At 57.1% G+C, this 27,634-nt stretch overlaps 1 protein-coding gene across 1 annotated transcript; it reads right to left on the bottom strand.

The window, feature by feature from the left end:
- Positions 1-175: 175 nt before the first annotated feature.
- On the bottom strand, positions 176-27,571 carry ABCA7 (ATP binding cassette subfamily A member 7). Its single transcript, XM_061151180.1, has 47 exons — positions 26,833-27,571; positions 16,656-16,845; positions 16,476-16,569; positions 16,158-16,299; positions 15,962-16,080; positions 15,749-15,825; positions 15,389-15,469; positions 14,946-15,156; positions 14,713-14,852; positions 14,326-14,442; positions 13,935-14,102; positions 13,576-13,793; positions 13,109-13,285; positions 12,552-12,774; positions 12,208-12,429; positions 11,911-12,112; positions 11,543-11,653; positions 11,150-11,321; positions 10,651-10,782; positions 10,407-10,546; positions 10,047-10,184; positions 9,684-9,868; positions 9,523-9,595; positions 8,983-9,185; positions 8,687-8,735; positions 8,376-8,480; positions 8,146-8,300; positions 7,805-7,929; positions 7,625-7,723; positions 7,204-7,491; positions 6,946-6,978; positions 6,666-6,843; positions 6,410-6,579; positions 5,794-5,971; positions 5,443-5,558; positions 5,022-5,166; positions 4,805-4,928; positions 4,301-4,430; positions 4,109-4,229; positions 3,965-4,027; positions 2,840-2,946; positions 2,496-2,637; positions 1,674-1,808; positions 1,496-1,599; positions 1,246-1,338; positions 556-796; positions 176-436 (listed from the first exon to the last, which is right to left on the bottom strand). Exons 2-47 carry the CDS (start codon positions 16,719-16,721, stop codon positions 290-292), a joined length of 6,459 nt encoding a protein of 2,152 aa, XP_061007163.1. The 5' UTR covers positions 16,722-16,845; positions 26,833-27,571; the 3' UTR covers positions 176-289.
- Between the last annotated feature and the right edge of the window lie 63 nt (positions 27,572-27,634).

Genomic DNA, 27,634 nt, shown 5'->3' with positions numbered 1-27,634 from the left:
CACTCCCCAGCCACCACACAAGCTTTCACAGCTGGGAGTCCAGCTAGCTGTAGCTAGGTTCACATCTGCATCCACATACCCACTCCAGCACACACTCTGTGCCAAGCCCAGTGTCCAGGCACACGTACAGAGCCATTTTGGGATGAATATGCAACTTGGCACAGGGACACAGGTGCATGGTGCTTCACACCACAGCTTCCCTTTATTTCCTCCAGGGCCTCTGGAGTCTGGGTCAGGCTTCAGCCCCTCTGCCCTGCTTTGGTCCCCCCAGCTCCATAGAGGAGGAGGCTCAGAGGACCGTCTCAGCCATGCTGTGGTCATCAAGGAACTGGGTTATGAGTTTGGGGCGCTGCGGGCCTGGCACAGGGTCAGCCCCCACTTCTGTCTCCTTCTCATCTTCCTCTTTGCCCTGATCCTTGGAGAAGTACAAGAATACCTAGGAGTGGATGGCCCAGGGAAACAGGAGAGGAAGTCAGCTTGAGGGCCTAGCCCCCAACTCCATCTTTACCCCCAACCCCATCTTTACCCCCAGCCCCGTCCTGGCGCGGCGGTCACCTCCTCCAGCGTGGTCTGGCTCACAGAGAAGTCCTCCACACCATGCTCTGCGCCGCTTGCCGCCAGCAATCCAAAGACGAGCGCCAAGGTGCAGCGCCCTCCTGGCAGCAGCTGGAAGCGCAGGCGGCCACCATGAGCCTCCCGCAGCTCAGCTCCCGGGAACGCCTGGGCCACGAAGTCGGCCGCCGACTTGGATCTCGACAAGGGCACCCTCAGGGTCAGTGTATGGCCAGCCCCAAATCTGGGGTGGGGTGGGGTGGGGTAGACCATAGCTAATGGACCCGCCCATACCATCTTCCAGCCCTCTTCTAGCCCCACCGCTATACTTGGCTCCTCCAGACCCCCAGGCCAACCTGACCCCAGCCTCTGCTCCTAGCCCCGCCTACATGCTCATCCAGTCTCTAACCCTGCTGCTCCCCAGTCCCGCCCACACAATGCCATGCCCCACTCCAATATCCAGGTCATATCCACTTGCCGGACCCTCTTTGGCCTCCACCCGTGGACACACCTTCACCCCTCAGACCTCCTCCCCATCTCCGTCCAGCCTTGCCCCCTCTCCTGGACAGTCCATGATCCTTGCCTGTTCTCTGGTTAGAACTCAAGCTGGCCCCACCTGATCTCCCCTCCAGGCCCACCTACACCGCCACCCTGATCTGCCCACACCCAGGCCTTGAGGCCTTCCCCACTCACCTGCCCTTGAGGTGCTGTGTGCTGCCCAGGCAGCGGAACCGCCCATTCACCATGATGGCCAGGCGCGTACAGAGTGCCTCACACTCCTCCATGCTGTGGGAGCCCAGTGACGTGAGCTCCAACCAGGCCTAGACCCATGGTGCTCGGCTCTGGGCTGCCCCTCCCAGGGACCCTCAGCCTGCAGCTCTGGGCCACCCTGTGCTCTGGACATTTCCTGTCAGTCCCAGACTGCTCTGTTCCCCAGGCCCACCTGTGTGAGGTGAGTACCACGGAGCGGCCCTCCCGCACCACGTCCAGAAGACTGTTCCAGAGGAACCGCCGGGCACCAGGGTCCATGCCAGTGGTCGGCTCGTCCTGGGCGCAGAGCAGGGAGATGCTTAAATGCGGCCCCTTCCCCCCACTCTGTCCTCCCATCTGCACACACATACCAGAAAGACTAAAGCCGGGTCCCCCACCAGAGCCACGGCTGTCGCCAGCTTCCGCTTGTTGCCACCGCTGTAGGTGCCCGCAGGTCGGTCAGCATACTGAGGGAGGCCCAGGCGTGCCAGGCCGTAGCTTGCTGTCTATGGCAGGATGGAGTGGGAAGGGCAGAGTGAGAATAGGGTGCAGGGTGAGTGGGAGGGGCTAAGGAGGGGATATGGGGTGGTTTAGTTGCTCAGTGGTGGACTCTTTCTGACTCCATGGACTAGAGTCCGCCAGGCTCCTCTGTCCATGGGATTTCCCAGGCAAGAATACTGGAGTGGGATGTCATTTCCTTCTCCGGGGATCTTCCTGACACAGGGATCGAACCCCGGTCTCCTGCACTGCAGACGGATTCTTAACCGACTGAGCCACCAGGGAAGCCCAGGGATATTGTGGGACAGTTACTAAAGAGGGTGGGGCCAGAGCGAGTATGGGGCGGGGCTGAGACTGGAGGCGGGGCCAGACCAAGAGAGAGGCAGGGCCTGGCCCAGTGGCAGGAAGCCACCAGGAAGTGAAGCCCTAACCCGGAGGTGAAAGTAGGCGGGGCCACAGCCAGGAAGGTCTAGGAGAGAAGGGGCGGGCCCCTAGCAGGGAGGTGGAGAGTGCAGCCTGAGGATGGTGGGAGGACTGGGGGTGTGGGGGTGGACCCAATGAGTGTGTAGGCACTCAGGGAGGGCAGGGGCAGGGCCAGAGGACCTAAGGTCAGGGGACCGAGAGCAGCAGAGAGACTGTGGTCCAAGGGAGAGATTGGGGTGAGGACCGGAGGGATTAGAGGGGAGAGCGGTCACCTGGGCAACTTGGGCTTCGGGGACTCCTCGCAGGCGTGCATACAGCTCCAGGTGCTCACGACCGGTCAGCAGCTCGAAGATGGCATCCGACTGAGGGCAGTAGCCCATGCGGCAGTGAGCTGCGGCCGGTTCCTGGGCCACGCTGGGGATGGGGGATGGGGGACAGGGAACTCAGGGCACTGGCTGGGCCCTGGCCATGCGAGGGGGCCCACCCACCCTGGTAAGGGACAGGAGGTAACTCAGGGCCGGGTCCACTTGCAGGGGGACTCAAGGCCAGACGATCCTGTCTATACATGCGAGAGCAGGGGGAGGTGGGGAGGAACAAGAGCCCAGGAGCCCCTCACCTGTGGCCTTCCAGAACTGCCTCGCCCCCACTGGGCAGCGTGTCCCCAGTCACCATGCGGAATGTGGACGTTTTCCCTGCTCCGTTCACGCCCAGCAGCCCGAAACACTGCAGGAACACCCACAGAGGGCACTCATAGAAGCCTGGACACTTGTCCCAGCATTTCTGACTTCTGGGACGGGTTTCTCAGCTTCCACTGGGAGGGCTGTGGGCAAGGGGATCCCTGGGCAGATACTGGGGTGTGTGAGTAGGCACAAGCTGTCACATAGCAGAAATGCTAGATGACACACAGCATGTATTTAATCAACGGACACAGTAGATGTTCTATAAAGGTCACTCACAGTCAGTGCTCCATAAATATTGAGGCAGGAGTTGGCTGAATGTTTCATGCCATGCAAGTGGGTACCGACAGCAAGAGCACCTGGTGAGAATTCATACTGGGCACACAGTCAACCCAAGATGGAGAGGTTGACTGAACACAGTAGGCATTTGCTAAAGAGTGATGGCAATTTATACCAACACACCACAAGTGTCCACAGGTATGTGCCAGCCCCTAGTAGGTGGCCAGGAAATGGACCACAGCAGACAAGTTTGCACAAAATAGTTGCTTGAATGTGCATTGGTACAGAGCAGGTGCCTACTAAATATTGGTTGTGAGCAAGTGCTTGATACATATACAGTATGGACTCAATAAATGTTGGTGTTTGATAAAAGTTGATCATCACAAAGGTGACATTCAATACACTTTTGGTACACACAATGGTGGGGGGGTTCAACAAGCTTTACTGAATACAGTTGGTACTCAATAAATGCTAACATATAGTAGGTGCACATAGTAACTGGCACATGTATGGGAACCCAGTAGGTGCTTAATAATAAATTTATCCTCACTAAGATCTTGTTAATCCTATTGCACACAGTCGGGATCAATAAATGTAACCATGCAGTAGGAGCTTCATGAGATTTGTTGGCTCTAAATAGGAGCTCAAATATTGACAGCCAGTAGGTACTCAGTATAGGACAGACACAGAGTAGGTGTTCTATAGGGGGAGGTAGACACAAACATGGTAAAGACCAGTGGGTGTACAATAGGACAGCCTCTTACCCTTGCACCACCTGGACTTACCTCACCAGGGGGAATCCCCAGGCACAGGCGGTCAACAGCTGGTGTCTTCTGCCCAGGGTACACCTGGGAGGATGGAAGTCCATGAGAAAGGTGGGTAGACCAGTGGAAGCCCCCCAGCCCAACAGTGGAGGCCCCCCAACCCACCTTGGTCAGGTTCCTCAGTACCAACACATCCCCCTGGGTGGTCCCTTGTACTACCCGTTCCCGCTCACGGGCCACATCCTCATCCTCCTCTCCCAGGGCGGGTAGTGGCCTCAGCTTGGGTCTGAGGACAGAGATATGAGTGGGCCCAGAGCCAGACCCCAGTCCCTGCCACCCTCCCTGGTCCCCACTGACTGTGGTAGGAGGCGGTTGTGGTGCTGAAGCAGTAGTGTAAAGAGGAGGAAGATTGGCCCCTGTATGAACATGGCCAAGAGGTTCTTGCCGACCACCTCCCAACGCAGGGGCGACTGGAAATGCCCCTCTCCTGTGTGGACATGAGGAGGGATAGGGTCATTTTAGGGTCTTGGTTACTGGGCCTCTCCCCATTCAGGTCACCTTGGGTTCTTAAGGGAAAGCACCAAGCTGAATAGACACTCAACTGGGGTCTAATTGGCAAGGAAAACAGTGGCATTGCCACCTCCTTTATTTAGTGCCTTAGACCTCTTGTGACATGACCAAGATGGAATTAACTTTTATGGCTGCTTTGCTGCACTTTTAACTTTGCCTACCCACCCTTCCAGGTCATCTAAAACCTCAAATTCTCTTCCTACAGGGGCTTCAAACAGGGGCTGCTGTTTGTCCCTGCACTGTAGGATTGACTCTTGTCTGGCACTTCCCCTCCTGGAGAGAAGTTCTCACCCAAGCGCTCAAAGGCATCAGCCATGGCCTGGTTCCGCACCATGTCGATGAGGCCCCGACCCAAGCAGAAGTGAGGAAAGATAAGGAAGACCTGTTTCAGGATCTGGCTCACCTTCTGCAACTTCTGCTCAGGGGTAGATTAAGAAGGAGGTGGGTCAGAAACTGAGGCTGAGGCCCAGTCTGACCCCAACCCAAAGACCAGCCTTGTGGGTCCCACCTGATCAGAGAAGAGCTCGAGCACGAAGGTGGCCATGCTGCCATTGATACCAATAAAGAGATTGATGCAGGTGAGCACAACATAGGCTGTGCTGGGCACGGAGAAGAAGAAGGAGGCTGGGTACATGAGTGGCGTGATCGACCAGCTGAGGGGAACAGGAGCCACTGTTATTGCCAGACAGGCTGAGCAGCCCTGAGAAGAATATAGATCTCCCATCCCAAACTGTGTTGTAGACCTCTGTAACATGGTCAGGTCAGAATGAGCTTTTAAGGCCTCCTTGGCATACCCCTGAATAAGATCACACTTGGGGTCCTCTCAGATCTCCATATCCTCTCCTTAGAAGCTGCTGTAGAGTCCCAGCTCCCTCAACGGAGTTGAGGGGGTCAGTAAGAACAAGTCCTGGAGGGGCTGGGAACCTCACCCGTACAGTAGTAGTAACAGCAGGAGGGCAGGCAGGTTGGCAGGGGCCACATACGCCCTCTGCTGGAAGGCCAAAAAGATGAGCACCACGATGCACGCTGACACCAAGTAGTTACACTGCATTAGAGATGGTGGTTACACCCTCAGTATGCTGAGCTACCAGGGAAGCCCACAGGCATCCTTGGCATTGTGTCCCACCCCAACCTCCCTGGGCTTTGGATAATAGGACGAGGTCTGCATTATCCCCAAGACTTCAGTGGTGACATTCTAGACAAGTTCCTGACCATAAAGGGCCAGAAGAGGCAGTGGCAAGTGGTGGCAGGGCCCCCACCCCTCCAGGTGGTCTGCGCACCATGTCCCAGAGAAAGTTGCCAAGCCAGTAGAGAGTGGGGGGCAGGCCTCCCATGCACTGCAGGTGTTTGGCTCGGGTCACACGCTCGTCAATGAGGACAAGGATGAAGCTGGCCGGGACAAAGGACATGGCGAAGACCACGCAGATGGAGACAAGCACATCCACCGAGGAGGCCATCCTGGGGGTGAAGGGGCATGAGCTGCTCAGAGAGGAGCTGTGCTCATCACTGATGGGACTGAGGTCCCCAGGGCTGGACACGGCTCGTGGGGGATGTCCTGAGCCATTGCGAACTGTTAGGCAGGGAGAGATCGTCCAGGTCTCTAGTAGGATAGATGTTGATGCGACAAGAACGTGCAGGCAACTGGGGGAGACTGCAGCCCATGAAGCCTGATGATGCCCTATTACCCTGGCCTAAGGGGTGGAGAGGGGAAGTTCTAGTTCTCTGTTTACACAGCAAGAGTGTGGCAGAGCGTAACTTCAGCTCCCACCACCAGAGACAACAGAGAGACCAACCGGGGTGGGGGGATACATGGGACAGGGGATCACACAAGGTGGAGTGGCACACAAGGCGGGGCGACTCACAAGGCGGGGGGACACACGGGGTCGGGGGACTCACAGCGCAGCCTCAGACAACTGCTCCTTGGTGAGGTTCAGGGGGTGATTGAGCGTGGTGATGCTGTGGGCATGGTGGGAGAGGCCTGGTGGCAGGTGGGCGAGTAGGAGAGCGTTGTTGGCTCGGTTTACAAAGGCCACCATGGCGTGCCAGCCCTTGTTGTTAAACCAGATCTGTGATGGAATTGGGGCCAAGGGGTCAGTGACCTGGCATCAGACCTCCCCCACCACAGTGCCAGCCGGCCACCGCCAGTTACCACCTTGAGGCCATCCTGAGTGTCCAGACCAACAGCCCATGCTGTGAGGTTGTTCAGGAGGTGGTCAAGGGCCTCGCCTGGTGTGGGGTTCAGCAGTGCCCGCAGCTCCTCCACAGAGCGGCCCACCTCCAAGCCCGAGGGCAGGCCTGGGTCTCGGCCCCCCAGGGAGAAGCCCCCATACCTGAGGGGCAGCGGAGGTGGGAGACAGCTGAGGGTTGGGAGGATGGGGTGGCAGGCAGGCAGAGGGCACAGGAAAGGAACCCATGCAAGGGACCCTCCTCACCTGACCTCGTTCACCCATTTCTTGGTCTTCAGGCTGTGAGACAGAGAGACACAGACAGAGAGGTGAGTGGGACAGAGACAAAGATACTGGGGAGCTGAGTGAGACAAATAAAAAGGGGGAGGCACAGAGGGCCCCCAGGATGCTCCAGCCCAGAGCCCCAGCCTGGGCATCCCCCCCAACCGCTCCCAAGACTGGACCACGTCCTCCCCACTGGACCCCTGCTACAGCTGGCCAAGTCAAATCCAGGGTGGTGCTCACCCTTGGCGCACCAGGCGAGGGTAGGTCTTGACCAGGAAGTCAGACAGGTTCCGGCCCGTTAGGTTCTGGACCACTTCACCAGAGCTGGTTGGTGCCTGGGGTGGCGGGGGGCCACCGGCTGCGGCAGGGCAGTCAGGCAGCAGGCGGCGGGCACCAGGCCGGCTGCACTGGCAGGCAGGGGATGGAGACTCCAGGGTCCAGTTGCCACTGGCCAAGACCTCAGCCACATCTGCAGGGACCTCAGGCACCGAGAAGTGGCAGAGGGCAGGCCTTGCGCATGCTGGTGCCCTGTGGGGGTAGGAGCAGGGTAGGGGTGGGACTGGAGGCGCCCTGCTCCAAACCAGGCATGGGGGATGCTCCAGAGCCCAGACAAGGAAACCGAGGCCAGAGAGGAGCCAGGCCCAGGCTGGAGGGCCCTCACCTGCTGGAGTTACTTTTCGGGTAAGGCTCCTCCAGTCCGGCCTCCTCCAGCAGGGCCTCGACCAGGCGGGTGTGTTCAGGGTCCCCTGGAGTGTCATCGCTGCGTGTAGTGGGTGCAGGGTCAGGGCTGTGCCCACAGGCCCTGGGCCCCCCCCACCAGGCCCCTCTCCTCTGCACCCACCTGAAGAAGGACACCTGGGAGCCGTACATGCTGGGGCTCAGCTGCAGAGCCGGGTAGTATCCAAACGGGGGTGCAATGAGGCTGAACACCAGCGCCAGGCCCACAAAGAGGGCAGGCAGCACAATCTGAAGGGCCAGCCCATCAGCTCCCCACCTGTCGGCCGCCAGGCTCACCTGCACCCTTCCCTGATCCTGCTCTAGAACCATCCATGGCTCCCCAGTGCTCTCAATAAACGTGTTCGAGTGAGGCATACACCTGGGCTTACGGGGCTGACTTAGGTTGTAGAGTGGAAAACAGATGCTGAGGGGCTTCCCCCCCCCCCCCAGTAGGTGGCCCCTCACCTGGGCAAACAAGCCACGGCGGCTGCGGCGGGCAAGCAGGAAACGCTTGAGAAGTAAGGCCCGGAGCTGCTGGCAAGTGAGCGCCCAGCTGTGTACGCGGCCTGTGGTGGCCGGCCCAGAACCCTGTAGTGCCTGTGTCTCAGGGGCAGAGCCAGCTGTGGGGGATGGGAGGGTGAGTGCTCGGCCCTGGGGACCAGGAGGGGCCAGAGGGTGGGGCAGGGACAACTCACCCAGCCCCCCATTCTCCAGGGCTGTCTCCTCTGGAGGAACTTGGAGCTGCCTAGTCGCGTCGGGATGAGAAATACCCAAGCACGAACCCTGCCTGGGCCTACCATCTGCAGAGTCACCAGCATTGGGGTCAGGTTTAGTGTTTGGCCTGGGGTCTGGGCCAGTGTCAAGGCTCACAAAAAAGGGGTCAGGAATCAGGGTGGAGGTCAAGGCTGTAGGCTGGGCCATGTTAGCCAAGAGTGGGGACTTGGTCTAAAGTCAGGTCGGACTCTGGACCGGGGTGAGGGGTCAGGACAGGGGCCTGCAGGCATACCCTCTGGGCCTGTGTCCACAGCACAATCTTCCACCACCTTCAGGAAGATCTGGGAAGACAAAGCAGGGGGCTCAGACAGAGTCTGGGGACACACAAAAGGGAGGGGGACTCAAGGGCCACATATCCCTCAAACACTGGGGGTCCCCAAGCCTCCCTGAGGGCCTCCAAGCCTCCATGTGGCCCCTGCCTCCTCCCTGGGATGCCCAGCTGTCCACAGGCAGACTTCTTCATCCTTCCAGGCACCACCTCCTCCAGGAAGCCCTCCTCCTGCCCCCCACCTCATCCAGCAGCCACACCTCCTCCAGGCTGGTGTCGGAGATCCCATAGCCGGCCAGTCCCAGCTCCCCCAGCCGCTGGTCCAGATCATGGAAGAGCTCAGCGAAGCTGCCATCCAGGGCGCCCTTGTAGGGCAGCGCCAGCACCAGTTCATGTGGCAGATCCTTGACCAGTCGTGTGCCGGGCACTTGGCGCTGCACTATGGCCCACAGCTGGGCTGCACCTGGGTGGGCAGCAGGCACTCAGGGGCCCTGGGGTCCCATGTTGCCCTGGCTCCTGCCCCACCCCCTTGGGGAAGGGGCTTGGGTGACCCACAAGGGATCAGTCCCTGAGGGCAAAGGAGGTCAGGATTAAGCACCCAAGGGCAGGACTTGACCTGGGGTCAGGGTCAGAGGTAGGTTTGTGTGTCAGCTCAACTCAGGGGTCAGGTCAGGGGTCAAGCCTGGGGTTATCAGGCCTGTTCCCCTGAACCAAGTCACTGCCCCCCACTGGCCCCTCCCTCTGGCTCTCACAGCCCCATCCACAGCCCCTCACTCAGGCTTACCCACATCCGCCCTCACCGGCAGAGCTGGCCTGGCCGCCTGGCTCCCTTTTCTGCCCAGCATCCATGCTGTTCTTCAAGCCAGTTTCACCCTGGGGGCAGAGGGGCACCAGCTGCCATGGCCATCGGGGCTGGATGGAGTCTTAAGAACTGGGGTCAGAGGTCTGTTCCAGCCCTCACCTTTTTGCTTGTGGCCAGGGGTGGGGGACCCTTGGCCAATGTCAAGTAGTATCCGGAGCCCAAGTGACGCCGCAGGAAGAGAGGAGAGCCACAGCAGCACAGGCGGCCCCCTGCCACTATCGCCACCCTGTCTCCCAGCAGCTCCGCCTCATCCAGGTGGTGGGTGGAGAGGATCAGTGTGCGACCTAGGCAGGGGACCCAACCCACACATGTTATCAGGCTGCCCAAGCTGTGGCCCCTGCCCCGTGCAGTAAACTCCTACTTATCCCTCAAAACTCCATCTTCCATCACCTCTTTGTCAGAAAGATCTTCTGGCCTCTCAAGCAGCATCCAGGGAAATCTCAGGTCACTTCCAGTTCTTACCTTCCCGATATTTGAGCAGCAGCTCCCAGATGCCTCGACGGGAAGTGGGGTCCACACCAGCTGTGGGCTCATCCAGGATAACAACTTGGGAGCCACCCACAAAGGCAATGGCTACTGAGAGCTTCCGCTGCATCCCGCCTGGGTTGGGACAGGGGTCAAGATCTCCACAGTCTTGGGCAGGGCTGCCCTCCTTCTCCCTGCACCTTTCCCTACCCACCTGGACCACAGTGCCTGATTCCTCCTGGGTCCCCAGGTCTGCCCATCTCCTCTGGCATTCCACAGTCCTCAATATAAAGTCCCAGCACCAGCTCCCCAGCCTCATCTCTGCAGACATGGAGGCTCCCCCCAGCCGGGGCTCACCTGACAGGTGATGAGTCTGTGCATGCCTCTTGGGGATCAGCCCCATGTCCTGCAGCAGCCGGTCCTGCTCGGGACCCATGGCAGCTGCGCTCAGACCCTTCAACCGCCCATAGAACCAGACGTGCTCATCCACAGTCAGCCTAAGGCCATGTACAAAAGACAGTGGGGGGGTTACCATGGCAGGCAAGGCCACAGAGAGCACCCAGCACTCCCACTGCCATGCCCCAGGCCCATGGAGACGCACAGGTCAAAGAGTATGTTGTACTGCGGGCAGACACCCAGGCAGGGCCGGATGGCTGCCATGCTGGTCCGGACGTCGTGGCCCAGGACAGAGGCGGAGCCAGCCGTGGGTGGAAAGAGGCCACTCAGGATGGACCTGCAGGAGCAGGGGTCTCAGGGCAGCTTCAGAGGGGAAGCTGAGGCTCCCAGCACTTATAGGGCACCTACTGTATGCCCAGACCAAAGGGGTATTATGTTCCCATTTTACAGGGGAGGGAAGACAAAGCTCAGAGAAAATATTCATCACCTGCCTATTGTGGATCCAAAGTGAACTAAGGGGGAGGTCCAAAGGGAACTGGGGCTGGGGGGGCTGCTGGGGGGGCATCAGGGTCCCCCCTCACTGTACAGATAGGGACCTTCTGACCCCAGATGTCCTTCCGCTTGAACAAGTGTACAAGTTGAGACCCAAGAAGAGGAGCTGGGGGGAGAGGAGCTGTCGGGGGAGAGGAGTGATGGCTGCTCACATTGTGGTCGTTTTGCCAGCCCCATTGTGGCCCAGGAAGGCGGTGATGTGGCCCTGGTAGAAGTCCAGGCTGAGTCCACACAGTGCTGGCTGCGGGTTGCCAGGAAAGTGCTTTTCCAGGCCGCGTATGGAGACCCCCGCAATCAGGCCAGGGGGCGCCTCCTCCACCAGCACTGAGGAAGGAGGGCAGACTCAGTTATGGGCACCCTCAGAAGCCTGGGGACCATTCAAGCTGGTCCGTGGAGTCAGGGACTTATGGGGCTGGGGTCTGTGGGAGTTAGGGGAGCCTCAGGACCTGGGAATATCCAGAGGAGTGGAATCCATGGGGACCTGGGTTTTGTGGGGGCTGAGAATCCAGACAGGGAAGTGACAGCTAAGGTTTGTTGGGCCTTACCTTTGGGGTCCTGCACGGCCAGGACTGGGGCAGGACCCTTGGGGGTCTGAGACCCAAACCAGTAGCTCCTCCGAAAGGGAAAGTTCCACGGTTCAGGAATCCCGTACTCGCCTGTGGGGAGTGGTGCTCAGTTACCCCTGAGGCGCTCCCCCTGGAGCCCACTGGGGATGCGGGGATCCAGGTAAGTGGTAACCAGGAAGCCCCGCCCACCCGCCTGCCCCAGGCCGTCCCTCAAACGCAGCCACCAGGGCGCATGTGCGCAGGTGCCAGGAAGACCCACCCTTTCACCTGTATTCCAGGCCCCCTCAGCCCCACCCCATCCCGCGCCCGCCCTCAGCCCAGTCTCCCCTGCGCCTCCTACGGCCCACCTGGGCACACCGCCTCCAGGTACCAAGTGGCGAGGCCATAGAGAGCGGCATCGAGCAGCAGAAGGCCCGAGACCTGGGCCAAGCTGAAGACATCGGCTGTAGGCCCGGTGCCCATGTTGTGCCACTGCGCACCCTCGCCCTGCTCCTCCAGCAGCGCCAGGCTCTCGCAGCCAAAACCGAAGGCCACGGGCGACAGAAGGCTCTATGGGTGGGGTCGGGTAGGTAGATGGGTAGATCAGCAAACAAGAGCAGCTGAGGGTGCCCTGCACCCCTGCACCCACACGGCCCGGCTCTCACCGCCGCCACGCGGCCGCCCATGGGGAGCTGGTCCCTCCAGGCCACGCACAGCACGTAGGGCAGATAGAGTACGAAATAGGCAAGACCCCCGCAGGCGGCTGCCAAGTTCGCGCGGGAGAAGAAGGCGCTCAGCAAGAAACTCTGGACCACTGTGGCCACACCGAAAGCCGCCAAGAACAGGAACAGCACCCCCGGGTGGCTGTAGGGGAGGATGTCCCCGAGCTGCAGGAGGACAGGGGAGCTGGAGGGAGCTCGCGGATTCGCCCAGGGACGCGCAACCCCGCGAGGTTACCTCCCCGTACACACGCACCTGTCCCGAGTAGGCAAGGCGGGGGTGCACGCACCTTGAGCACCAGCACAAGCAGCGCGGTGCTGAGGAGGAAGGGCCCGAGGCAGCTGAGGAACCAGCCCAGCCACAGCGCAGTGGCGCTGAGCCCCATGGCGCGCATCGTGTAGCGCAGCCGAGTCTCCTTCTCACGCACCACGGCCTTCACCGTCAACGCCACCGAGTATATCCAAGCCAGTGTCAGGAAGAGTGGCAGTGACCGGCTCAGCATGCGCAGGAACCTGGGGCAGTGGGCAGCTGCGGTGGACGCCAGACACCCCCGCGCTGCCCCCATCTGGCACGACAGTTCCCGCCCTGGGACCCCAAGGTGCGGCGAGGACATTCGCCCTCCCTCGTCCTCGGACTCCTGATAGCGCTGTCAGATTACGTTCTCCCTGTATCCAGGGACCCCAGACCCTGAGGGATCCCGGCTCCTCCAGCTACAAGGTCACAGGGAGTGGTCCTTCTGAACTGTAGTTCTCAGCCTTGACTGCGTGAATATTCCACATGGCACCCAGGCCCCCACCCTGAGACCCGGGATCTGGCATCTGAGAGAAGTGAGGAAAGGGTGCTCACGCATCGTCCACGTAGCAGGGGTAGGGCATCTGCTGGAGGTAGAGGCCGGCATGGGGGGTGGTCCCTGTGAGCACGTGCACGGCTGCGCGCTCCAACAGGTCCTGCAGGTACACGAAGCCACCCCACACGTAGCGCAGGTCCGTCAGGGGGTCAGCGGCCGGACCGGGGTCCCAAAACCTGTAAGTAGTATGGGAGTAGCTGGGACCTGCCCATCACAACTTTAGCTCCGCCCTCATCTGTGTACAAACTATCTAGATCCACCTGCCAATTGCTTTAATCTTATCCCAGAAACCTAGGCATTGACCCCGCCCACCAAGCCCTTGGCTGTGCCCATCACACCATAAACCCCGCCCATCATGGATCCCTATTGGTCTAAGGATTTGGGCCCCACCCACCAAGATCTCTGATAGGTGGGATGCTCCCTAGGACCCCCCCCCCCCCCGTTCCGCTCCACAAGGCCCCCCGACCTGTCCTTGATCTTATTGGTTCTCGTGACATCATCGATATCCATGCGGATCTTGATGCGCAGGTGGCCAGGGCCTGGGGACTGAGCGGGGTCCGGGGAGTCCTCGGGCCCCAGAAAAACGATGCCGGCCCAGAAACGGTGCTCGGAGAGCAGCTTCAGGGCCCGCTCCACCAGGGCAGCCTCTGAAGGGGCGGCCTCCAGCTTGTCCAGAGTCACGCACTGTGGAGGGGCCTGGGCGTGAGTTCGAGGCCCCAGGCTCCTCCCCTGGACCTGAAGGCGGAGCCACGCTTCCTCCTAGGAGGCCCTCAGCAGGGCTGCCTCTCCCCTCGGAGACGTTTCCCCAGGTGGACAGTCCCTCACCTCCATCACACGGCCCAGTGTGACCGCCAGGTGTCCCACATCAGCGTGGGCCTTCTGCCAGCTGTAGCCACCGCTGTGGGGATTCAGAAAGGCACGAAGAGCTTCCACTCTGGCCCCACCTCCGGGTCTTGGCTGCCTCCTTCCCTTGTCCTGGATCTGCAGGAGCCTCTGTAGGGGTGTCAGGGAAGGTGGGGGTCTGCATCAGACGTTTGGGGCCTGTCACCTCTTCCCATCCCAGTGAGCGGCCTGAGCTCACCTTGGATACCACTCCCCACCTCCACACCCTTGCCTGGAAGTTCCTGCCCTTTCGCCCAAATCCTTAGCAGGGGTGACCCTGCTGCCACATACCCCCACCCTCAATACCCCTCTCCCACTCCCGTCCTGGCCCCACCTGCAGCATGGCGATATTGGCACTATCGTTCAGGAAGTTAAAGAGCTGGGGTCCCAGCAGCCCCCACACCTCCTGGATGTCCTTCAACAGCGCGAGCTCCTGGAAAGTTCGGTTGACCTGCAAGAGGTGGGTGCTGAGGTCCACACCAGCCTCAGCCATTTATGATTCTTCCCTCCAGTGAAGCCCCCTGCCCACCCCTCTTGCCTTCTCCCCTCTGCTCCATCCTGCACCTCTGAGCACTGTCTGAAATCTGGCAATCCCTCCACTTCAAACCCTGCTTCCTGGACCCAGCCCAGGGGCAGCCAGTCTTGGGACTCAGGGCTCTCCTGTGGCCTGGCTCTCTCCCCCTCGGCTGAGGCTGGGACTGAGGGCCCCTTGCACTGTCACCTGGGCCATGATCTGCCGGGTGAAGGGTGTGTCAGGCGTGAACAGTACTTTCCCCAGGACCAGTGGCTTCAGGCGCCTCCACAGCAGGCGGGATAGGGGGTTGGTGTCCAGGGCCCCCGTCAGCTCAGCGCAGGTGGGGCCTAGGACCAGGGTGGCGGCACCATGAGGCCCTGTGCCCACGTTCTGGCCCCACTTCCCCAGGGAGAGGGGTGGAAACCAAGTTGGTCACTCACTCAGGCTGTTGTCCCGCAGGGCCTGTGCTGGCTCCTGCCCCACCAGCTCCTTCAGGTCACTGGCCTCATACCAGTTGAGGGAGGGCCCACCTGGTTTGCTGGGCCCCCTGGCACTGCAAAGGGCTTCTGCCACCGCCTCCAGGGGACCACCTGGCCTGTGGGGTCTCTGTAGCAGGGCCCACAGCTCCCCCAGGCTGGGCAGCTCCAGGAGCTGGAGGAGGAGGTCACCAGAGGGCTGGGCAGGCTTCCCTCTGCGTGACCCCACCACCAAGCTATAACCAGGGCAGGGCCCTCCACCAGGAGCACCCTTGCCCTCTCTTTCTGCCCCAGCACCCCCACACAACTACTGAGGACAGGTGCCCAGGGTTGCTCTGTCCTCTCCCCTTCCTGCAGCCCACCCCTCTAGTTTCCTGGCAGGGGCGGAGACTGCACTGGCCTCTTACCTCCTGGGCCATGTCCTCTGCAGTCTCCACAAGGCTGCCCATGGACTCCTGGGCCTGACCCAGCACAGAGCCCAGGGATTCCTGGGGAGAAAGATGACAAGGTGACAAATGAGGTTTGTGGTCGTCTCACTCGGGATCCAAGTTCCCAGGGGGTCCATGCTATCATAGCCTCATTTTACAGAGAAACTAAGGCTCTGAGAGGCACCTGAGCTTGTTCAAGTTCTCAGGACTAAAGTCTAAGGAATATCACTCCAGGTATCAGGGAAGGCCCAGTCAAAGGCCTGGAAGCTGGCACTGGAAAGGGGCAGGGTGGGACTCAGTGAGATCAGGGTCCCAGATCTTGCCCTGTCCCCACCTCACCCCTTGCAGCAGTGTCCCCAGCAGCTGAGTGGCCAGGGATAATCCCTCCTTGGGCTGGTCACTGGGCCAAGGAAAGGCTGAGGGAGTAAAGCACAGAAGCCCAGGGTGAGGCCAAGGTTAGCTGGAGCCACGTCCCACTTGTCCCACTCCAAGCTGCGCCATCAGGTGGAGGCGCAGAGCCCAGCCCCGCCTGCCACAGGCCCGCCTTCTCACTTGCTCGGGCTGTGCGTGCAGCCTTCAGAATGGGCATCAGTTTTCTCAGGCTAGCCAGCATCCTATGGGCACTGGGGCCCCCCAGGACAGTGCGAGCATCTGCCAAGAGCCGGGAAACCCTGGATACAGAGAGAAGGCTGGAGGCGGAGGCTAGGTGAAGCTGCCCACCCCTGCCCAGTGGCTCCCACTGGTTTACAGGGAGTCCTTGAAGTTGCTGAGGACGCCAGGCTCCTCGCCGGGGGTTCGCCACGGGAAGCAGGTGTTGTTCACGTTGCAGATGAGGCCCTGGAGCCAAGGGATGGTGCCCGCTGAGGGGAGTGGCTTGTTGGGAAAATGACCTGCAGGGACACCAGGTGTGCGGTTCTCGGCTGAGTTCCGACCCCCGGTGACAGAGTGCCCCTCTCAGCCATTATTCGAGCGTCCGGTCTGTGCTCCGGGTTCTCACTGGGGCCCCTGTGCATAGAGTGACCACTGCTAATCCTAACCCCAAAGCTCTGGACGCTGGGGGTCTTACATTCATGCTGCTCGAGTGGGGGATGGGAATGGCGAACGGCCACCAGGATGAAGAAGAGAAAGAGCGGCCACAACAACTCCACCAAGAGTTGGATCTGCGGGGGCAGAATAGGCCTGGGGAGTGGCGGCCTAAGGAGGCCCGTGGGCCGCCCCATCCCCTGCCCACCCGACCGGACATTACCGGCTGCCTCTTGCGATACAGGAAATTCTTCCAAAGCAGTAGCATCAGCTGTGTCCAGAAGGCCATGGTGGAAATGGACAGCAGACAGAACGGAGGGGTCAAGCTGAGGACGTACTGTGTGGTTGCAGGCAACTCCCTGTCCCTCTCTGAACTTCATCATCTATTTCATTGCTCAGCATTCTCAGAAGCTCTGCTTGGAGCCAAGAAAAGGTGCTTGTTAAAGGGGCTCTATTCTCCGGAGAGGTGGAGTAAGCCAATGGGAGACCTGCCTCACATCTGATTGGTTGCGCGGGATCTGTCGCTTCCTCCAAAGCAGCAGAGGTGAATTTGTCCTGCAGGGGGCGGAGCCTAGGCTTAACTCTTTCATTACCAGGCTCCACCCTAAGCCCTCCTGGAGGAGCTTCCAGGTCCCGTCCCCCAGCCTCATCCTTAACCCAGGCAAGGATTCCCTTTCCCTCCGCTCTCCTCCAATAATGATAGCAAGGAGTATTTTATACTGCTGTCTGAAAGAAGGGCTATCCCAGGCCACCAGAGAGGCGAGTCACCCAGCTGATAGGGGGCTCCAGGTCTACCCACCCCTCACGTACTGTTTGTCGCTCAGAAGAACCCCAAGATCCAGAAAATGAGTAAGAAGCAGGGGCGCTTCTGGAAGCAGCTATTATTGATCATGTCCCTTGCTTGGAGTCCAGCCTGGCCTCCTTCATCATCATACACAGAGAAACTGAGGTCGCCAGAAGGACAGGGAATGGACCCAGGACCCCTGACCCTCACTTCAGGACTCATTTATAAATGGGATCGGGGGGCGGGGAGCGGCCTCAGTTTCTCTATTGGTAAAATGGGGGAGAGAGCTTAGCGGCGTATCAACTGGGAGGGCGGCTGCAGGTAGGTGAGTCTATTGCCCTGTTATGCCCGATGTCCGAATCCCCGAGCAGGAAGAGAGAAAGCCTCCAAGACAATGCAACTCGCAAAAAGGGAAGTTTATTGCTGACTCGAGTCAGGGCTCCTGCCACATCCAACGCAGTGGTGCGGGGTCAGAGACCCCCGAGCCCAAGCTGTTACACAAATATATAGGGTGAGCATAAGCAGTTGGTAGCTGGCTTAAGCGGATTGGTTACATGTTTGCAAAGCAATTTTATTGGTCCAAACTTTCGCCGGCTTTTTTCAAACTTGGGCGTTTGCGGGCTTTTCAGCTTTCCCCTGATAGGTTCCCTGTTTCTTACTGGGCACATGTTGATTGGCGCCTGATGGGGGTAGGGAATCTTACCATTTCTGGGGAAACCGAAACTTAAGCCTACTCCTAGTCCCGGTCGCCTGTCATGGCGCTAGTCCTGTCAGTCTCACATTCCCCCCTGTCTTGTTGTCCCTGTAGAGGAATCTTTCTCTTCACCATCCTGGGCCACTGGCTGATATTGTTGCCTCAATACCATAATCTGAATGGTGTTTAGACGTTCTTTAATAAATGACACTAGCCAGTTTAAAATACAAGGGCCAAACGTGAGTGTTAATAGTAGCACTATAAGTGGGCCCAGGAGGGTGTAAACTAAGGTGGTCAGCCAGGGGGAGCTTTGAAACCAAGACTCAAACCATCCCTGCTGGGCCTCCCGTTCCCTCTTTCGTTGCGCCAGCCCCTCTCTCGCTTTTGCCATAGATTCTCTTACCACTCCTGTATGGTTTGCATAGAAACAACATTCTTCTCCCAGAGCCGCACAGACCCCACCCTGTTGGAGAAAAATCAAGTCTAATCCTCTCCTATTCTGCAGGACCACCTCAGACAGGGAAGTCAGAGACTTCTCCAAGTGGCTGATTGATTCTTCTATGCGAGTTATATCTTCATCTGTAGCGGCTCATAGGGAGGAAAACCCTTGGCCTTGCAGAGATAGTGAAGCTATTTCTGTCCCTGCTCCTGCCAGCCTAAGACTGAACAAGGTTGCCATGGTGATCGCACTGATTGGCTCTCTCTTTTGTCTTAGCATTCCCCGGTCCCAATGTGAGTACATAACCTCTTCAGAGTGGTATAAGATTTTTGGCATTACAGCAACCAGGACACAGAATTCTTGACTCTGGTTAAAAACCTTCACATTTAAACATGGGGTCAGCCCAGTATGTGAACAAATCCACCAACCCCCAACCTCTGGCACAATCCAATTTTTGCCGTGTAAACGTAGGTTACTAATAGTCTGGGCACAAAGGGGAGTTTTATCACGTGGCACTGTGCCCAGTCTGTCCCCAAACCTCATTCATTGTGAGGCCAACCTTGCGTTCTTCCCATCAGCATTGGGGTGGGTTCTGGCCTGAAGACAAGTTGTAAGAGACATTGAGGCCTATGGCCTCATAGAAGTGGGGGTGAAGATTATAACAAAGCCAGCAGGATTGGGTCGCATTAGGGTTGGTATGGTTTAAGACTGTAAAGGTTGCATTCACTAAGGCCCATAGGGGGTCCTGAATTGCTGAGCTAGTGGTAACAGTCAGAGGGCCAGGGGTTTCCGTCAGGTTGCCTCCGAGGCTCGGGGTAGAGGAGATGTTAGATGTCCTCGGCGAGCTTGGTCTGGAGGTGGTTGGCTTGGGGGTCGCCTTGCGCCCCTGTGATGTTTTGACCAGATTGGGACCCAAACTATGTACCTGCACCGGCTCAACGACCTGTTTTATGATTAATAACCCACCCGGATAGGGACCAGGCCAATTTACATGAAGCTGAAATCCCCAAGCCAATCCAGAGGTCCACCTGTTTTCTTTCTTCGCCCTTTCCTGGTTAAACTGCACTTGTACCTGAGGTACCCAGTTTTCGGGGTCTTGGAAGGTAAACTTGACCAAATCCCGATTTCCTACGTCCCACTTTTGGGGTCCGTCACAAGAGGTCACACAGCTCCAAGCTCTGCAAAAATAGCTTTCCAAGCCACCACAGGTTTTCCAATTATTTCTTATGTTGCCCGGGCAAGCCCAGAACCCCTCTGCTGACCATCCCTGGTCTGTGTTAATAAGCGCCCGTTTCTGTAACACATGGTAGTTGTGTTCTCGCCCCCCATACCACCCTGCCCCAGTACCAAAGAGTCTCCTGAGGTCAAAATATAGATCTGGCCACCAGGTGTTAGGAGGGTGGATTCCTGAGGTCTCGTTGAGCAGCTCATAATTCTGCCCGTCATTGAGTTTCCAGGTGATCTTAGCAGGTTGATGGGGGTTGTGACTGGTCGCTCCTGGGTCGATGATAGCTGCCATCAGCAGGAGAATTAGGAGGCCTCCCGGTGGGCGAGTTTTAGTTTCAAAGGATTTGACGGGTGAGGACTCGCCTTTCATTCTGCTCGCGCTTTTTCCTGTTCTTCCGGTGTGGCTTGCCGCACGTGATTGCAGTGAACCCAGGGTCCAATCCCGTCGATCTTGACAGTGGTAGGAGTGGTGAGGAGAACAACATAAGGGCCTTTCCATCTAGGTTCTAATACTTTATATTGGTGCCGTTTTACCCAAACCCACTCCCCTGGGCCAGTATTATGTGAGGGGATGACCCCCTTATTTTGACCCTCGTGTATCTCTCAAATCAATTTTCAAACATGGTTATGCACCTTACTTAATGCCATTCAGAGTTTGCTGGAATTGTCCCAAAGTAGGGGGTGGCAGGCATTTTCCTTAGAAAATAGGACACACAGGAGGGGGTCTTCCATACAGAATCTCAAAAGGGGTAAGAGTCAGCTTATAAGGAGTGTTACACGCCTGAAAGAATGCGAAGGGAAGGAGGGTCACCCAGTCCCCGCCAGTCTCTATTGCCAACTGTGTCAAAGTTTCTTTTAGGGTCCGATTCATTTTCTCAACTTGTCCTGAGCTCTGGGGATTATATTCACAATGTAACTTCCATTTTGTCCCCAGAGCTTGGGCCAGCCCTTGTACAACCTGGCTCACAAAGGCAGGTCCATTATCAGAGCCCATAGTCACTGGCAGCACGGACCTAGGCACTATCTCCTCTAAGATCTTTTTAGCAACCACTATTGCTGTCTCTCCCTTAGCGGGGAAGGCTTCTACCCACCCCAAGAAGGTATCTACCAGAACCAACAGATAGCGATACCCGTACTTGCCTGGCTTTACCTCAGTGAAATCTATCTCCCAGTGTTGCCCAGGCTTTTCCCCTCGGTACCTCGTTCCCGTGTGCTGCTTCTTCCCTGCTCTCATTAGCTGGCACTCTTTGCAAGCCTGAATTATCTCTCGTACAGTTGCATTTTGTCAAGGGAACCTCAGGCAGGCCGTCTGGAGAAGTGTTAGGGTCTTTTTCTCTCCCAGGTGTGTAGTTGTGTGTAGGTGTTCACACAGGTGACGACCCAGGATGGCAGGCAATATCAGGTTGTTGTTTTGATCTCAGTACCATCCATCTTTGTCATCTTTCTGAAGGGTGGTGTCCTCGTTGATCCAGGCGAGATCAGAGAGGGAATATTTGCGAACTGGTGGCAAGGTCCCAGTACCAGGAGGTGGGAGTCCCACGGCTAATATGGGGGCAGCGTAGTCCCGGCTAGCCGCTTCTCGAGCAGCCGCATCAGCGGCACGATTGCCCCGCGCCTTAGGGTCTTCTCCTTTCTGGTGACCAGGGACATGTACTATTGCTACTGCCCGGGGCAGCTGGACAGCTTCCAGGAGCCTGCGAATCTCGGGCAAATTTTTGACCTCTTTTCCCTCAGCCGTCCGAAATCCCCTTTCTTGGTATATTGGACCTTGAATATGGGCAGTGCTGAAAGCATATCGGCTGTCAGTAAAAATGGTGACTCTCTTCCCTTTGGCTTGCTCCAGATCCTGTATTAGGGCAATCAATTCTGCTTTTTGCGCAGAAGTGTTTGGGGGAAGTGTCTCAGCCCATATCGTCTGTCCTGAATCATCAACTATGGCGGCTCCCGCTTTCCTTTGCCCATCTTTAACATAGCTGCTCCCATCGGTGAACCATACTAGCTCCCTGTTGTCTAGGGGTATATCAGTTAAGTCTTTTCGTTCCGCCAGGGCCTCAGCCAGTATTTCACTGCAATCATGGAGAGGGCGGTCTTTCTCTGGGTTAGGTAGGAGCGTGGCCGGATTCAGGAAGCAAGAGGTCTGAAAACGCACCCGTGGGGCATCGAGCAGCAAGGCCTGGTAATGTGTCAAGCGGGCATTGGAGATCCACTTACCCAGCGGCTGCTTCAAAACCCCTTCAGTAGCGTGGGGGATGTAAACCAAGAGTTGCTGTCCATACGTCAACTTGTCAGCGTCGTGGACAAGGAGGGCAGTGGCTGCGATGATGCGAAGGCAAGGGGGCCACCCAGCGGCCACCGGGTCCAATCGCTTCGAAAGGTATGCCACCGGCTGCTTCCACGGTCCCCATTGTTGCGTCAAGACCCCCTTTCCTATTCCTTGCTTTTCATCTACCAACAGCTGGAATGTCTTATTTGGGTTAGGCAGGGCAAGGGCTGCGGCTTCTAGTAGGGCCCGTCTGAGTGTCTGGAAAGCCTGTTTCATTGGCTCAGTCCAAGTCCAGTTTGGGGTCTCTTTACTTCCCTCATACAAGGGCCGGGCCTTCTCAGCAAACCCCATGATCCACAGTCTACAATATCCAACAGTCCCCAGAAACTCTCGCACCTGGCGGGGGGTCTTGGGCTCTGGTATCTGCAATATTGTTTCCTTCATGGCTTGGGTTAGCCACCTTTGCCCCTGCCTGATCTTATACCCCAAATAGGTGACCTCTTGCCGGGCTATTTGCGCCTTCTTTGCGCTAGCACGATACCCCAAGGTGCCTAGGGTCTGTAAGAGGTCCCCGGTGGCACGGCTGCATGCCTCCTCTGTGGTTCCAGCCAACATAAGGTCATCTACATATTGTAGCAGAATGACCTCTGAGTGGCAAGTCCAATATTCATAGAGGTCCTCACTCAGAGTCTCATTAAACAAGGTGGGGGAGTTCTTGAACCCCTGTGGGAGGCGGGTCCAAGTTAATTGTACTACCGGTTGGCCTTCCCCCTCAGTCCACTCAAAGGCAAATATCTCCTGGCTCTGGGCCGCCAGGGGTAGGCTGAAAAAGGCATCTTTCAAGTCCAACACGGTGTACCAAGTGTACTCAAGCAGCAAACTGCTCAGGAGGGTATACGGGTTAGGGACAGTGGGGTGTATGTTGACTTCTCGCAGGTCTTGGACAGGTCTGTAATCTGTCCCCCCTGGCTTCTTCACCAAGAGTAAGGGGGTGTTCCAAGGGGATTGGCACCGCTTGAGACTTCCGGCATCCATGAGACATCGAATGTGGGGAGTGATCCCCCGCTGAGCTTCCTGGCTCATGGGGTACAGTCTCACCCTCACAGAAATTGCCTCAGCCTTTAGCTCGATGACGACTGGATGTCTCTGTTTGGCCAGTCCCATTCCTGCCATTTCTGCCCAGGCCAATGGGTATTTATGGACCCACAGTTGTACATCTGGTGCTATGGTCTCTGAGGGCTTAGGCGCAAAAAGTCTGTATTCATCTCTTAAGGCTAGGGATAAGACATGTATCGGTTGTCCAAGTCCATCCGTGACTGACATTCCCCCAGGGTCAAAATGGATCTGAGCATTAACTTTAGTCAACAAGTCTCTTCCAAGTAGAGGGGCTGGGCATTCTGGTATCACCAAAAAAGAATGGGACACCTGGTGGGTCCCCAGATTTACTTTTCGTTCTGTGGTCCAACAATATCTTTTTGTCCCCGTGGCTCCTTGCACTAAGCTGGTTTTCTTAGACATTGGTCCCAGTTTTTGATTTAAAACAGAGTGTTGGGCACCAGTATCTACCATGAAGCCAACGGGTTTCCCCTCCACATGTATGGTTACCCAGGACTCGTGGAGGGGTGCCGAGTCTTGACCCCTCTAGTCACTGTCTTCCCCCGCATATAGAACTCGAGTTCCAGGGGAGATTCTCTCTCTCTGGGTCGTTCCTCTCCTTGGGTCCCTCTTAGGGCACTCGTTTTTCCAGTGCCCCTGTTCTTTGCAGTAGGCGCACTGATCTTTCTTTAGGGCCTGCCTTTTTGGTCTCTCTTTTTCTCCCATCTGGGGGTCTCGAGGTTCCCTCAGTTCTGTTCCGGCCTTTATTCCCGCAAAAAGAATCTGGGCTAGCTCTCTCTGGTTCTTCCGGTTTTCCCTCGCCCTATGTGCCCTAACTTCTTTCCTGATATTCTCAGCTAATTCCCTTTCCTCCCATCAAATTCGTTCTTCCCTTTCTTCTGGGGTCTCCCTATTATTAAATACCTTTTCAGCTGCTTTCAGTAAATCCTGTATTGTCTGTTCTCCCAATCCCTCTATCTTTTGTAATTTCCTCCTAATATCTGGGGCTGCCTGATTCACAAACGCTAACAGAACTGCAGCGCGTGACTCCTCAGCCTGGGGGTCCATAGGTGCATATTGCCTGAAAGCTTCCATCAGCCTCTCTAGGAAGGCTGCCGGGCTCTCAGTGGGCTCTTGCCTTACTAAATTTACCTTTGCCAAATTTGTCGGCTTTCTTGCTGTGGCCTGCAGGCCAGCCATCAGAGTCTGGCGGTACACTCGGAGACGCTCCCTACCTTCCGCTCGCTCAAAATTCCAGTTAGGCCGCAACAGAGGAAACCCCTCGTCCACGAGATGAGGCTGGGCGGTTGGCCTCCCGTCAGTCCCCGGGACCCGTTTCTGTGCCTCTGCCAGAATTTGCTCCTGTTCTTCTGTGGTGAAGAGCATCTCAACAGCTGCTGACAATCGTCCCAGGTGGGGTTGTGAGTGAACAAAATGGAATCTAAGAGGTCAATGAGGCTTTGGGGTTTCTCTGAGAAAGGAGGGTTTTGGGTCTTCTAATTGTACAGGTCACTCGTGGAAAAGGGCCAGTACTGATAGGTTTGCTCTCCGTCTGGGTTAGCTGGTCCCACTCGGATGGGGAGCGTCTGAACAGTGGATGAAGGTAACCCTGGGTCCCCAGGGTCTTGGCCACCCCTATCTCCCCTAGTCCTCCCCCGGGTCCCCAGTGCTGGTCCCCCCTCATAGTCGGTTCCCGTTGGCCCTCTTAGTCCTCTTGGTTCACTGGTGGGAGCTTCTCTCCTCGGAGGGAATTGCAAGGGGGGTACATATGGCGGAGGCCTCATCTCCATTTCTAGATCTATCAGGTTTGGATAAGATGATTCCTGAAAGACTAGTTTTGGGTCCTCTTTCTTTTTGGTTTCCTCCGGGGGGGTCTCCATCACCAGGACCTGTGAATTAGAAGAACTAGGAGGTTTGTGAACGAAAGGTTTTAACCACTTAGGCGGATTTTCCACTAGATCCTGCCAAACCATGACATAGGGGACCTGACCCAGATGGCCCCAGGGATCAGGAGCCATAATCTTCTCCTTCACAGCCTGTATGATGGACGGTTGAAAGGTGCCTTCCAGAGGCCATCCAACCCGGAAGGCGGGCCACTCTGCAGAGCAAAAGGTTATTAATTTACTTTTCTTGACTAGCAAAGACAAGTTATGGGCCCTGGTCCTAACATCCGAAAAATGGTCAGTGATGAGGGAAAGTGGGGTAGATTCTCTCTGACCTATGGTCAAAGAATAAATGGTAGGGAAGAGAGAGAGAGAGAGAGAGAGAGAAAGTCACTGAGAACGATCACCAAAAAAATCCTACCGGGAGTGGTGGCGGCCAAGAGGTTGGGCTTATGGTATGCTTTTGGAACTGTTTATGTGCCTGCATCGTTGCACGGAAGTTTTCTTGCTGGGGGCGGGCACCCTAGGGGTTTCTAGCCCGTTCCGTGACCCCCTTATCCTCTCACCGGAGTCTTCAAGTGGCAGATGCCCTAAAGCCTGACCCATGCCCACATGAAGAATTTTAGGCCACGTCCTCAGTTAAAGATGTTAAAGGAGAGTTTCACCCAGTCGGGCTCTAGTTACTGAGGCTCACTTATTGTAGGGCCTTCAGAGTCCGCCAGAGTGTAGCCCTGGCCGGGACTCATCAATTGTCCCCACAATCGTTTGCCTGTTCACTGAAACTCCTGAAAAGAAAAGGAGTTGAGGGGAGATCAGAGAAGAAGAGGAGAAGGAGAGTAAGTCAGAAGAGAGAGAAGAGAACGATGCACCAGAAGAGAACGAGACCAGAGACAATGCCGGCACACACAAACACGGAGAGCCGAAGACAAACACACGGACAGACAACCATTGGCCGACAACACAGCGCTGGGTTTTCGGGCCCTCTGAATTTTCTTGCCCCCCGGTACTAGGTTCACCTTACCGAATGGCGTCCACTGCTCACCAGACTCGGGATCAGGAGAGGAACTCTCCTTCCCGCAAAGGCGGCTGCCTTCCAGCGCGTCCGCTGGCCTCGGTCTTAACGCCGGCTGGCCTGACCCCCTATAGAAAGCTTTCTCCTGTGCCAGATACCTTCCTGCTTCACAGTAGGGCCTCGGATTTACACTGGACTTCTTGTCCTGCCTGAGCACCAGTGCTATTATCTATCCTTCCCCTCTGTCCTGGAAGTGTTCTCTTCCCCCGGTCAAGGGATCCCGGACGAGCCCCCAAATGTTATGCCTGATGTCCGAATCCCCGAGTGGGAAGAGAGAAAGCCTCCAAGACAACGCAACTCGCAAAAAGGGAAGTTTATTGCTGACTCGAGTCAGGGTTCCTGCCACATCCAACGCAGTGGTGCGGGGTCAGAGACCCCCGAGCCCAAGCTGTTACACAAATTTATAGGGTGAGCATAAGCAGTTGGTAGCTGGCTTAAGCGGATTGGTTACATGTTTGCAAAGCAATTTTATTGGTCCAAACTTTCGCCGGCTTTTTTCCAACGTGGGCGTTCGAGGGCTTTTCAGCTTTCCCCTGACAGGTTCCCTGTTTCTTACTGGGCGCATGTTGATTGGCGCCTGATGGGGGTAGGGAATCTTACCATTTCGGGGGAAACCGAAACTTAGGCCTACTCCTAGTCCCGGTCGCCAGCCCACCTCCCTTTGGAGAATTATTGGTCACTTCTGCAGCTTCCAACACTCCCCGGCCAGTGAGTGAAAATGAGTGAAAGTCTGGATTCGGGCCACACCCTTTAATTCCCACGGAATCTGCCTCCTTTCTACCCATCCGCACCCCCGCATCTTCTCAGGACCTTCCTCAGGACCGTCTCACCATTCCAGCCCCCAGCTCTCTCCACCTTCCCTACCCTCCACAGCCGCCAGGGAGAGCGGCTCCTTTAGGAGGAGCCCTTGCCTCCGGAGAGGTGCCCCTGCTGCGGATTGTACCTGGCTTCCGGTGCCCGCGGCCGGCGATCTCGGGCATAGCCCCGCCCCATCCACTCCCATTGGCTTCTATATGCGCCACTCAAAGACCTGGCCAGCCGGAGCCGCGCGCGCTAAACGCGGGAGGCGGTGTCACAGCGGGTGGCGCCGAGCCGGATTTCTTAAAGGGATCGCTCTTCTCTTGCTGCATCATCGCGAGGAGGAGGGGTGCCCGGATCAACTTGTCCTCGGCACAAAATGGCCAGACTGTCTTCTCACGTTGCGTAACCGCCTGCAATACCGCAGCTCCGGGTCTCAGGAGATCTCTTTCTCCCCACTTTTGCCAGAGGGGGCCCCAGTCCTAACCAAACTCGCCCTGGTACCCTGGGATTCTATTTGTCCATCCAGAAAACGGGAGTTTGACTAGAATCATCATTTGTTCATTCATTCATTCCGCAAACATCCCTACAGTGGGCCAGGCTATGGCAGAAGGGGGAGGTGGCCCTCAACATTCTAAGATTAGAATCTGGGGTCATAATGGTCACCCGATTTCAAAGAAAACATTCAGAAGTTTCCCCCTCCAGGAAATTGGATATATTTCACAAGATCATGATGAAAATGAAACAAGTGTGTGAATCCACAGCTCTGAAGGTGCTGGGAAGGGTGAAAAGTGTGGGAAGGGCTCCAGAAAGGAGGGGTTGTTGCTGTTGGGGCTTTGAGGATGAAGAGGAGTTTGTCAGGAGAGAACTCCTCTGTGAGGAGTAAATGCACTAAGGCCTGCAGGCTGGATGAAGCTGCAGTCCTGAGGACCTACTCAGGAGATTTG

This window comes from Dama dama, chromosome 9, assembly GCF_033118175.1.
Source record: "Dama dama isolate Ldn47 chromosome 9, ASM3311817v1, whole genome shotgun sequence".
NCBI lineage: Eukaryota > Metazoa > Chordata > Mammalia > Artiodactyla > Cervidae > Dama > Dama dama.
The sequence above is the reverse complement of the archived record's forward strand: the minus strand, read 5'-3'. Positions and strand labels throughout refer to the sequence as shown.